The 13,110-nt window shown below is 36.3% G+C and overlaps 1 protein-coding gene across 2 annotated transcripts in view; it reads left to right on the top strand.

The window, feature by feature from the left end:
- The window catches only part of wwc1 (WW and C2 domain containing 1), a 153,594-nt gene that overhangs the window by 26,480 nt on the left and 114,004 nt on the right, over nt 1-13,110 (top strand). For both annotated transcript variants that reach the window (XR_008835653.1, XM_056446976.1), the window contains exons 2-5: nt 4,152-4,261; nt 7,015-7,218; nt 11,228-11,304; nt 11,516-11,595. Coding sequence is in view for 1 of the 2 variants with exons in the window: in XM_056446976.1 (XP_056302951.1) it covers nt 4,152-4,261; nt 7,015-7,218; nt 11,228-11,304; nt 11,516-11,595 (471 nt within the window). In the remaining variant the exon portion in view is untranslated. The remainder of the gene's footprint in view (nt 1-4,151; nt 4,262-7,014; nt 7,219-11,227; nt 11,305-11,515; nt 11,596-13,110) is intronic.

The following is a 13,110-nucleotide window of genomic DNA, read 5'->3' as shown; positions in this document are numbered from 1 at the left end:
ATTGATTAGTCTGGCTAGTGAGTGCCAGCACGGCTCCCTACTGAAGTTCAGCCAGACTACTTTGTTAGCATTAGCGAACGCCTGCTAATAAAAGTTTCAGCGTGGCTCTTTTCGGCCAAGTGAGTGTTCCCTTTTGCTCTGGCGGGATCCGCTGAAGCGCTGGGCTTGGAGAGCCACGGTGTGTTGCCTCAGAAACCTCCAGGCGATGGGTCAGCAGGACCTGTGGAATGCCCGGCTTGGGTTTCCGGCTATTGTGCTCGACCGACACACTGGAGGTGAATAGCCTGACATTCCTCTGATGTCCCCTCCCCCCCAAAAACACATACATGTGCCACTCTCTCAGGACATTTATAAGGACTGCAGCACTGTTACCTTATTCTGAGTAAGACAATGTTATGATTAAGGTTTAGATTTTTACCATAACATGATTAAGATTGTTTACATGTGGTACTTTTAGAGTATCCATGTTGCTGTTGTAAATGTTGTAGTACATATCAGTGATTAGTAGGGCTGCATGATATTGGAAAAAAGCTGATTTTTCTTTGATAAATATTGTGATTTTGAGTGTGCTTTGACTAGATGAGAGGAATGGCTCTATTTAGAAAAAAACTTAATCATTTTAGATTGATTGGAATGATTTTTGTACTGAAGTGCCTCTGTATAAAATTTAGGCCCTGTTTACACTAATACGTTTTCGTTATCCCCCATTTCTAATGGGGATGGGGGAAAACAGAGACATCTAAAAACGGAGGCAGGGCTGCAGACATTTGCCTCTCTGATTGGGGCTTTTTCCTCAATATTAAGTAGCCTACACACACAGTTCAGTCTTGCATCCTCTCCTTGTAAGTTCAGACTTCGCAAGTTTGATATGGAAAACAAATTCCCGAGGACACGTCGGATAAATCTTCAAAGGGAACAGTGTACTTTATAACCTCATTCATATCACCCTGGCTATGTTGTTTCACTTTCTTAACAATAAAATAAAAACATGATATAAGGAGCTGCCTATTTTCATTTTGATATTAACAGTTTAACAGCCACCAAAAGTGTTGAGGCATCGTGTAGCTACGTATTTATATGACCGTCATCTTCACTGTATGCATATTTATACTAAAATGGAGTCTATAACATTACTGCCTCCTTTCATTTTCATTGAAAATATGAAACATACCCTGTGTCTTTCACTGAATATCAGTTTTAATAATCAATAATGGCCATTATAAAAGTATAACGTACAAGACGTTTATACAATATAGTAAATAAAGGCAAGCAATCAGTTAAATGTGCAGAATCAGTGTATGCGGTTACATTAATATATGAACCTATCTAAGCGCCCAGTCAAAACTCATTACCTGAGAACAAGTAATAGATTCAAAAAACCAAAGTTGGGGAATATGTCATTCGATATAGATGACAAGATGAATTAAATATCACGTTTAAAAACATAGTGACATTAGATTCAGGGGTAGATCCTTGATGAACAGTTCCGTGTGGACAGCTCTCATATGGGTAGATGTGCTCAAATCACGCTGCAGTGCATGACAACGTGATGTGTGTTTTCAGTGATTTATTGTAGACGCAGAGTTGTTCAGAAATGCTAGGTGAAACGCCTGTGTGGACGCGGATCGTTTTCATTCTAAAATGCATTCTAAACAGGGCCTTAATAAACCAAAGTCCAGGCAAGTCATTTCACTCGACGGCCAACTTTGAAATGTCTCTCGGGCAGTATGTTTGGGCGTTCTGTCTGAATGGGGAAACATCAAATTCTTCAAAACTGTTTGTCAAGCTTATAAATACATTACATATTTGGAATCACTATTAAAATTAAACAACATCTGTCTCATGAGTTTCGTCTCTAAATGATTGAATTAAACAAAATTGGCGTATTTTCAGGTTGAACAAGCTAATGTGCATGTGCACTTGAAAGGAACAAGATCACGACACCAACCGTATTTATGGCTGTTCTACACAGTATCATCCGATCTGGCTGCTCTTCTGAAGTAACCCACTACTTGGTCTTGATCTCCTCCCGAAATGACAGCGAGTCTTTGTTTACAAGTTTGTGGGTGTTTGAGTAGTTGCGGTCATGTGATGTGCGTTTGACAGGACTGACTGTACCTCACGTTCGTTTCATACAGAATACAAAATTAAAAAACTTTTGTTTTCAAGTGTAATTGGTTTATTCAACTGCAGATTTTAAGCTTTATGTAGATTATGCTTGCACGGTTTACCAATACTATGGTAGTATCATGATACTATGGCTCCAAAATACTGGCAGTGCCACTGTAGTTTGTAAATGTTAGTATCGTCATTAATGGTTTATCTACAAAAGATAATGTTGGATGTGGAAAAGTCATCAAAATGCTTACACGTATGTTTTTAAAGCCCTTTAAGGTTGCAAGTTTTTTGATGTTTTCTGATGTTTCAAATGCACATCTGAAATAGTTTATTTCTGTTCCTTTCAATATGATTTAGTAGCTACGACAACCATGACAATCTCTCAAAATAACGACTCACAAAGTGAAATTTTGAATTACTTTGGATTGTTAGCTGATAAGACTGAAAAAAAAAAAAAACCAATAGATGAATTTTTGACCACTTCACCTAATTTTGTTGGAAAAATGTAACAAATTTCATTCGGTATAATTTGAATCTTTATTTTAATGTATTTTTTGTTGGTCAGTTATCTACAAAATAAACAAAAAGAATGAATTTTAGGTGAAGTGACTTGCAAATAATACTTATAAGGGATAATATGAATTAATAAGGGAATTATGAATTAAATTCAAGAACTATTATAACATGTAAAACATAGTATTTCTGACAATTTTCTTCTGAGTTATGAATTACAGTATTGCAATACTACTTGGTATCGATGAATTAATGGTATCGCGACAACCCTAATGTAGATATGTTTCTTATGTCTGTGAAGCAAGTATTTGCAGAGATTCCAGTGCGTTTGTTGACCACTAAACTGTCGTAAAAGCTCGTCTGGTCCGAGCTTTCCCCCAGAGAAATGTCAGTCTATAGTGATTGCTGATTGGCTCCTGTACTAGTAGACAGGGCTTCATTCCCCAAATTGACTGTTAGACTTTTCCCCATTGGCCGTATGTTTGACACCCTTGCACTAGGTTTTTTTGACAGGGTATTTGAGTGACAGATGTGAAAGTATGTTGTAGGACTACTATACAAGAGTTATTATTGTAGATTATACATAGTGAAATGTAGCATTTTTTTTTGTTTAGTTTTTTTTCCAAGTATGATCATAAAACACGAAACCCGTTATGAATGTATTAATAATGACAAAAAATACTTCTATTTGTGCATCTCCTGACTCGCCATGTTGCTGTTGTAGCTGGTGCATTCTGGGAAATTTTGTACTCCTTCGTTTCTAGTGTGGTCCTGGAAAATCTCTGTTTCAAGGGCTATCTAGCCCTTCCCTTTTAGCCCTACACCTTCAAGCTGAAGTAAATTGGTACCGCTTCACATAAACACGCAAAACGAAAGGTAGGGGTAAGGGGAGGGACTAAAGATTGATTTATACTTCTGCGTGAAGCTCACGTGTAGGTCTGGCGCAGCTTTCGTGCGGTTGCATAGCCCTCGCCGTGACCGTCGCTGATGCGCATCGCTTAAAAAATGATCTACACGGCACAATGACGCATAGTGAAGCTTGGTGATAGGTCGGCTTGGTAGCGCTGACGAGTGTGCATGGTGTTGAGAGCCCGATGAAGCGAGCGTTTACAAGTGTCGAGTCTCGTGGAGGAGCTCCAGTTGGAAACATTTGTTTTGTGTTTACCTTTTGATTTAGGTTGTTGCACATCCACCGGTTCCCCGAGTTTGAGCCACTTATACATTAAGGTAGCTTTCAGAAAAAACAAAACACCCGCAAGGTAAGTCGACACAGAGGAACATAAAAACCTACTGCCAGCTAGCGTTTCGGAAGTGTTATTGCAGAGCAACACAAACAGCACTCAGAAGTATAAATGCACGGCTACGCACAAGGCAGGTGCCGTGGGTCATGGTGATCACTCGACGCAGAAGTATAAATCAGCCTTTAGTCCTACGCCTTCAAGGCTGCAGGTGCAACATCATGCTGGCTTCTCTCTGATTGGTGGTTGACTGACAGTTGCATTGTCTACTTGAATTTGCAGGCAGACAAAGCCTCTGACTTTTGCTGACTGTATTGGAGATGAGCTGCCTGTGGGATGGGAGGAGGCCTACGACCCCCACGTCGGAGCCTATTATGTCGACCACAACACCAGTAAGTTGAGCAAGATGCTCACCACCTTATGTATTATTGAAATTTAGCATGTCTGTTTGTGATTCGGTTGGTTTTGACAGATTAAATGACATTAAATTTGACACAAATGAAGACAAAGGCAGATAGTGGGCCTTATTCAAGAAACCTAACTTAAATACACTTCTGTATCAATTATTTTGTACAAATGTCCAGTGTTTTGTTTTATCCTATCTTATCTTATCTTATCTTATCTTATCTTATCTTATCTTATCTTATCTTATCTTATCTTATCTTTGTTATTTTATTTTATTAAATAAAATAAAATTTTTATTTAATTGTATTTATTAATCTATTTAAATTAATTTTGTTTTATTACAGATTATTTAATTAAATTTTACATTACATTTTATAAAATTTGTTAAAATTTTATTTATTAATCTAATTTTATTTTATTTTGTGATTAAATTTTATTTAATTACATTTTTATTTTATTTTATTTTCTATTTTATTTTATTTATTTTATTAAATTTTATTACATTTTTATTTCATTTTATATTTTATTTTATTTTAATAAATTTTATTACATTTTTATTTTATTTTATTGTATTTATTAATCTATTTAATTTTATTTAGTTTTATTACATTTTATTAAATAAAATTTTTATTTAATTAAATTTTAATTAAATTTTTATTTTTATTTTATTTGCTGAAAATTTTGAACACACCTGCGCATTTAAAATTGATGTTTTAGATATTTATATACTTTTATAGTTTATTTAGACCATTTGAAAATACAAAGTTTGAAAATTCTGCATATATGATTTCAAAATAGAAAAATCTTTCTCTAAAGATGAAAATCTTTATTGTCAGTTTTGTCACTTTGTGATCTTGTTAATTGAAAGTAATAAAATGTACAACTAAAATACCTAAATATAAATGTTTCATAAGCTCCAAATCAGCATTTTAGAATAATTTTCGAAGGATTAGGTGACACTGAAGGCCAGAGTACTGAAAAATTCAGCTTTGACAGCAGAGTACATTTTAAAATAGACATGTTATTTGAATTTTTAACGGTATTTGTTAATGTTTGCAACCCTGCTAAGCATAAATGAGTACGCCACTTTTGAAAATGAAAATGTTCATCCATTTCTCAGTGAATATAGCTGATATATTTTGGTGCATTTAAACAAAACTGTTTTATTAAACAGTTAAATCCATTAAAATATGAACTCTTAACATTTGTTAAGATGTTTGATCTCTTAACATTTTTAGGAATAGAAGATAATACATTTAGATCCCAAAAGTTATTGTAAACAAAAAAAATTCAAACTACAAAATGTTTGATTCCAATTTTTTGGATACATTTTTAATTTGTGTTAAGTGCAGGCCTTTATTCTAAAATTTGAGTGGATTTATTTATATGTCGAGAGTAGCACCTGAGCGATATCATGTGAGGTGGTGATCGTTTGCATGCGCATGAAACAAACTGGGTACCCGGCTGGCTTGCTGCCAACCATATAGGCGAGTTCGCTTTCGTTCAAATAATTAAATTAAAACATGGGGAAATGCACATTTTTGGACCTCTGGCTGGAGGACTCAAGATTTAAAGACCGGCTTAGGCCTGTAGTTGGTAACAGCCATGAGGCTTATTGCCACGTCTGCAAGAAAACGATTAATATACCTTCGCTTACTTGCGCATCACGCAGCGCCTGCAGTTAAACTCACAGCTGTTTATTACAACTCTTTTATCGATCATTTTTTCTCGCAATTGACAGCAAGAACAAACATAGAAGCGTTTTCTGATTGACAAACAGCACCTATTTATGTATAAAAGAATTAAAAAGAACACAGAACTGTTCCTAGAAGAGCGGCTATTGACATTGATGACATATACAGTATGACATTGATTAAAAACTATGAACAAAGGCCCATTGTGACATCTTGATTAATCCCTCTGCTTTACTTAAATGTACAGTTGAAGTCAGAATTATTAGCCCCCCTTTGAAATTTTTTTCTTTTTTAAATATTTCCCAAATGATGTTTAACAGACCAAGGAAATGTTCACTGTATGTCTGATAATATTTTTTCTTCTGGAGAAAGTCTTATTTGTTTTATTTCGGCTAGAATTAAAAGCAGTTTTTAATTTTTTATGAACCATTTTAAGGTCAATATTATTAGCCCCTTTAAGCTATATTTTTTTTCGATTGTCTACAAGACAAACCATTGTTATACAATAACTTACCTAATTATCCTAACCTACCTAGTTAATCTAATTAACCTAGTTAAGCCTTTAAATGTCACTTTAAGCTGTATAGAAGTGTCTTGAAAAATATCTAGTCAAATATTATTTACTGTCATCATGGCAAAGATCAGTTATTAGAAATGAGTTATTAAAACTATTATGTTTAGAAATGTGTTGAACAAATCTCTCCGTTAAACAGAAATTGTGGGAAAAAATAAACAGGGGGGCTGATAATTCTGACTTCAACTGTATATGTTATCTGCAATATGTTATTCTATTTGGAAAGATATTTCATTTACGCCACTACAGTTGCAGCTCTAAGTCGTGCTGGTATTAATTTTGTTTAGTTCTGTATATACCCTGGTGGTGTACTCATTTATGCGGAACACTCTATAATTGTAAATAGTTCTTTTTTTATATGTTATGGAATATGTTTTTTTATTCTTTATTTTGAATCGGATTTTGAGTCTGTAATAAAGTTTGGTATGATATGATAATTCCACTTATTTGGACATTCATTTCTCCTTCCCAGAGAGCACTCAGTTGGAGGACCCGCGGGCCCAGTGGCAGCGGGAACAGGAGCTCATGTTGCATGATTATCTGAATGTGGTTCAGGAAGCACTGAGTGCCCAAAAGGAGATCTACCAGGTCAAAGAGCAGCGCCTTCGCCTGGCCCAGCAGGAATATCGGCAGCTAAATGATGCTTGGCGGGACAAGTCCTCCTCGCAGACCAGCTGTAAGATTTGTGACTCCATACATGTATATGCCATAAATGTTGTATCGATAAATGTTGTTCGATGCAAACATGTTTAAATCCAGATCAATTTCCAGAGATGCAAAATGAAGACATTGGCTCTTATTTTATGGGTAATTGAAAGCATTTTATGCTTAAATATCTGTCTCTGAGGTATGAAAATGATTTTTTCTCTTTGAATTAAGCTTGTTTTAATCATGAGCTTGCTTTATTTTGGTCAAATAATTTGCTTCCCAAGTAAACGTATCATAATGTAGAATCTTTTGATATGTGCACTGGAAAAAAAGGGCGAAAATTAAAATAAAAGTTATTTGCATAGTTTAGTGTTTGCGCTTTAACAATATTAGGCAATTTTTGTCTTGTATTTCAACTCATTGTGTGCTCTCTTAAAAATTTGTATTACATTTTCTTTATTTGGTCTTAAAGGAACACCACTTTTTTAAATAGGCTCAAGTTTCATAGAGTTAGATGGTTGAGTTTTTATCCTTTTTTTTAATCCATTTAGCTGATATCCAGGGGCCTCGTATATCAACGATGCATACGCACAAAAACTTTGCGTACGCCAGGTTTCACGCTTGCGTTTGGATTTACTAAGGATGAAATTAACGTGAGAATGTGCGTTGGTCCATGCCAACTTCATGTCTGGCATACATGTATTTCTTGTGTTTGTTTAATTTCCATTGACAACTCCTAAAGGCAGTTATGTGAAATTGCACACTACAAGTATCGCACCAACACATGTGAAAAACATTAAATATTAATTTATAATTGATAAAATGGGTTAATTGACACAACATATTTTTTTAACCAATTATGTGATTTAGAACATATAAAAGCATTTGCAAATGTATACAACCCTTTGTCTATGGCAATGTTGGTCTTATTAGAGGACATTGTCAATGGTCGAATCCGAAGGCTCCAAGGTGGCAGGGTGCACAATGGGTGGCTTCTTGGTGAGTGATGTATTTAAAGATATTATTCCAGCTAAGTTTTAGATTTTTTTTTTTTATAGAGCGTAATTATTTAACTGCATATCAGGAGACCGCGGGTATCCATTAAAGACGTGGCTGTTAACAACCCACAAACTGACCAGGAGCGCAGATACAATGATGCCCATTCTCACACTCGTCAGTTGTTGAGCGGGCGATTGGGCAGCTGAAATGCTGGTGGCGCTGCCTTGATAAGAGCGGAGGGGTGCTTCTATACCGCCCCAACAAAGTGTTCCTTTAATGCATCTGTGTCTTTCACAGACACAGATACTACTCCAGACAGTAAAGTGTCGCCCACAATTGAGGCAACTCTCTCCTCAAAGGGTGTTAGTTCAGCATCCCCTGTTCCCCCGCCTGTTCGGTCCACACTTTGACAGTGTGCCGCTGTTCTCCTCTTAACCTGCACCTTTACATCATACCATTTCTTTTTTTAATTCACTCACAGTGCGATGTTCAGACCCCACTGTGTTAACCGCATCAACTAAACTCTCCCACTCTATTTTTTCTTTTGTTATTAATTCCAGAGGACAAACTTGCAAATAACACAGTTTTTCTCCAGTCTGCCTCCAATAGGAGCACCTCCAATTCACATTCTGTGAAGTCTCTCTTCTTGCTTGCTTTTGCCATTGCTTTTTCATGCCAAAGTGGAGTCGTTACCATATTTATTATGGGGAGGAGGGAAGGAGGGGTTTTGAACTTGTGCACGTGCGCTCAGTTTCATGTTAATTCGAATGTACAAAGAGAATATGCCTGGGATTCTGCGTACGCAGTGTTTCATACATCTGAATTTTTTACTGCGTACGCACATATATTTGTACACATTTTTTCCGCACGCAATGTTTTAGTATTAATTCAAGTCTTCGTACATGAGGCCCCAGGTCTGGCATTAGCACTTTTAGATTAGCTTAGCATAAATCATGAATTCTGGTTAGACCATTAGCATCTTGCTCAAAAAAGAGTTTAGATAATTTTTCTATTTAAAGGTGCAGTAGGTGATCTGCCAAAATGCTAACGGGTTAGCAGAATATCTTTGAAAAACAGTCCCTCCCCTGCCGTCCAAAGCCACGCCTCCTGAAACACGAACACGCGCACCTTAAAGATGACAGCAGACACACCACTAGATCATGTCATTCGCCAGTTAGAAAACTTTATAGTACTTTATAATTCTACAATTCTGAATGAAAAACTGTATTCTATCTAGCACGTTTTCAGTTGTGAAGCAAGCAAAACTTATAATGTGCAATATTTCATGCATGCAAGCATCGCTGGTCTCACTCTCATGCATTTTATCCTAAAGCAGCTACTGTATGCGTAGTGGTTGGCCGGTGGCGTGCAGGAAATTACTTATTACTAAGCCATCCTTACATGCTATTTTTGACCGAATATTCAAAGCAACATGGTCAACAATATAGGGAGCGTGTCATTGTTAAAAAATGAACCAATGTGATTATAAAACCAACTTCATCTCAGTAAAGCAGGCTAGGCGGAATAGCACTGTTAAAACCTCTTTGATGCATAGAACATAAAAATACACATAAATACATTTATATCATTTACTTTAATTATTACTATTGGAATGTGAAGAGACTTTCAACCAGAACAACAAATAATATTTCTGAAGACAATCACCTACTGCACCTTTAAAGCTTTACTCTTCTGTAGTTGTGTACTATATGTACTAAGACTGATAGAAAATAAAAAGTTGCTATTTTCTAGGGTGATATGGCTAGCAACTATACTCCATCATTCCTGCGTAATAATCAACTTTGCTGTAGTACCATAGCTGCAGCAGGCACAATGATATTACTTCATATAAAAAATAAAACAAAAATTTTAATAAAAATTTATATGTACATATCACATGTACATAAGTATTCACAGCCTTTGCCCAATATTTTTTTGATGCACCTTTGGCAGCAATTACAGCCTCAAGTCTTTTTGAATATGATGCCACAAGCTTGGTACACCTGTCTTTGGGAATTTTTGCCCATTTCACTTTGCAGTACCTCTTAAGCTCTTTCAGGTTTGGAAGTGACTGTGTACAGCCATTTTCAGATCTCTCCAGAGATGTTCAATAGCATTTAGGTCTGGGCTCTGGCTGGGCCACTCAAGGACATTCACTGAGTTGTTGTGAAGCCACTTCATTGATATTTTGGCGGTGTGCTTTGGATCATTGTCCTGCTGGAAGAAGAACCGTTGAAGCAGATTCTCGTTCAGGATGTCTCTGTACATTGCTGAATGCATCTTTCCCTCTATCCTGACTAGTCTTCCAGTTCCTGCTGCTGAAAAACATCCCCACAGCATGATGCTGCCACCACCATGCTTCACTGTAAGGATGGTATTAGCCTGGTGATGAGAGGTGCCTGGTTTTCTCCAAATGTAACGCCTGGCATTCACTCCAAAGAGTTCAATTTTAGTCTCATCAGACCAGAGAATTTTGTTCTTCAGATGCCTTTTGGCAATTTCCAGACGGGGAGTGGCTTCTGTCTGACCACTTTACCAAACAGGCCTGATTGGTGGATTGCTGCGCAGATGGTTGTCTTTGTGTTTATTTAAATGATTTGTGAAATATATTTGTATACATTTAATCTTAATGACTTAAGTACTGATTAAAGGTGTTTTAGAGGAACATTACTGTCATTTTGATAATATAAATAGAAAAGTGTTAAGATTAAGTTCATACAAGTTGAAAAAATCAGTGACCTGTCATAATTATAACCGTAAATAATATCTAAAGATAAGATGGCGTGAGCTGCATGTTTTAGCGATGAGGTAACAAGCTTGTATTCACTTCAAAATGTTTGTGCGGCCCGACCAGCAATGATCTCACTCTTCAAGCATTTTTGCAAGTAAAACTCTTTATTTTAAATGAAACCTCATTATAATGGATGTAGATTTGTGTGACACAAGTCGCGTTATTATACATCGCTGTGGAATTCAAGAGCTATGCCAAGTGGTTATACAGATCAGATAAAGCCTTTGAACTCTTATCTTCCCTACAGTAAATTCCAGATCCTCATCAAGCAGTAAATATGACCCTGAAATCCTCAAAGCAGAGATTGTTACAGCAAAAAGCCGGGTAAGAAGCTCTTCTACATATCACAAGCCTTTTATCGTTCGCTGTGAATGTTATCTTGTTTATGCAAGACACCAATTGGGTGTAAATTTTGCTGCAAGGATTTGGGACATGATGACAGGCAGCGAGATTACGCTTAAAACCCAAATGTAATTACACAAGTGTCTCATTGATTCATCCTCTGGCTTTCTCTCTGTTGCTGTCTTTTGTTCAGGTAAATAAGCTGAAGAGAGATTTGGCCTGTATGAAGCAAGAACTGCATTATAAGGAGCAAGGCTTTGAGACGTTGAAAGAGTAAGTGTAACCTGACCTATATTGCATGATCACGTTCCAGACAACCGATCGCTTCCTTGTTTAAATGCATTCCAGTCTAAAAACACCTCGCCTTTGTGCAAGACAAAAAAAATGTATCATCTTATCTCTGGGCATTTTATAAGCTCACTAGCATTTTATTGTGATTTTATTGCAAGTTGACTTTGACAAGTCTGGTGTTGTAAAAATTGATATTTTTACTGGTATAGAGAACATCATGCACCTCAGTGTAAAGCTATTTATGGTTCATATTTGTTACTCCTAAAACTGACTGGTTGATGGTTTGTCAGAACAAGTAGTTGGCATTTTAACAAATGCATTTTTGTTTTAAAATGTATATGAAGACTTCAGATACAAAACCCTCTAAATTTATCAGACCTCTTTTTTTGTAAATGAGCATTTTCTATCAGGCTCATCTGATTAGGTTCAGAAGTTTCATTTTATATGTAATAATAAGGTTATTATCTAGTAAAAAAAATAACTTTTTTCATAAATGTCACTTTAGACAATTCTTTGGTTTTTAACAAGGTACAGGGCTCGAAATTGTGACCGTATTGGTCGCACATGCGCCCAAAATTTTATCTATGTGACCTCAAAATATGTTTGGGAGCGTTTGTGCGAGTGCATAAAATTGCAACGCCGATTTAGGAGGCATTCACGCATTAACTATCTTTGCACCTAAAAACACCAAACACAGAGCTCAGGAATGGTTTAAAACAGTTCACATGTCAACTTTCTGCAGTAAACAAAGCCAGCAATGCTTGTCCCGCCTTCAAGCTCTTGTTATTGACCCACTGCACTAGAACAGAACGTGAATGAATTGGTTAATAGCAGCTGTCAATCACTCAGTTCCGATGACCTACAACCGCGAAAATGTGAAGGTCTGGATTCGAGAGAATGAAAACAACACTGACAGATTTAGTTTTAGAAACCACCTGAAGTTACAAACAATGGCAGATCTGATTAGTGATCATGTAATGAATGTTAATCCAGCATTTACACTTTTCTAAAAGTAGATAAAACAGTTCCAAAGTCCGCTATAAAAATGACTAAAGCATTCACCATAAAGGCGGTGGAGTTTTCAAGGAAACAGTGTTTGCCACTAAATCTACATATTAAGCAGGAGATGTTCTAACGTTATTTAATCTTTCATTTAATCTTTACGATGCTGTTAGTCGTACGACTGACAACGCGTTCACCATCGCTAAAGAGCATGCAGTCACAGAGACGAAACTAATATTGCAGCTCATGAAAAGACCTTTACTGCTATTAAGATGACGTATGCAAATAATAAGTTTTACGTCAATGTCATCTGTGCAATATCAGACACACCCGTGAGAACAACACGGTTATTATTGTTAACTAAGTTCTTCTCATTCACGTTAAGCAGTGCCTGCAGGGCCGGTGAGCGCATGCAGAGTTTTGTTTATTTGTTAGTTTTGATTAGTGTTAATTTCAAATGCAATAAATAGGTTAATATAAAACATGTAGTAACTG

Source organism: Danio aesculapii, chromosome 21, assembly GCF_903798145.1.
Source record: "Danio aesculapii chromosome 21, fDanAes4.1, whole genome shotgun sequence".
Taxonomy (NCBI): domain Eukaryota; kingdom Metazoa; phylum Chordata; class Actinopteri; order Cypriniformes; family Danionidae; genus Danio; species Danio aesculapii.
The sequence above is the reverse complement of the archived record's forward strand: the minus strand, read 5'-3'. Positions and strand labels throughout refer to the sequence as shown.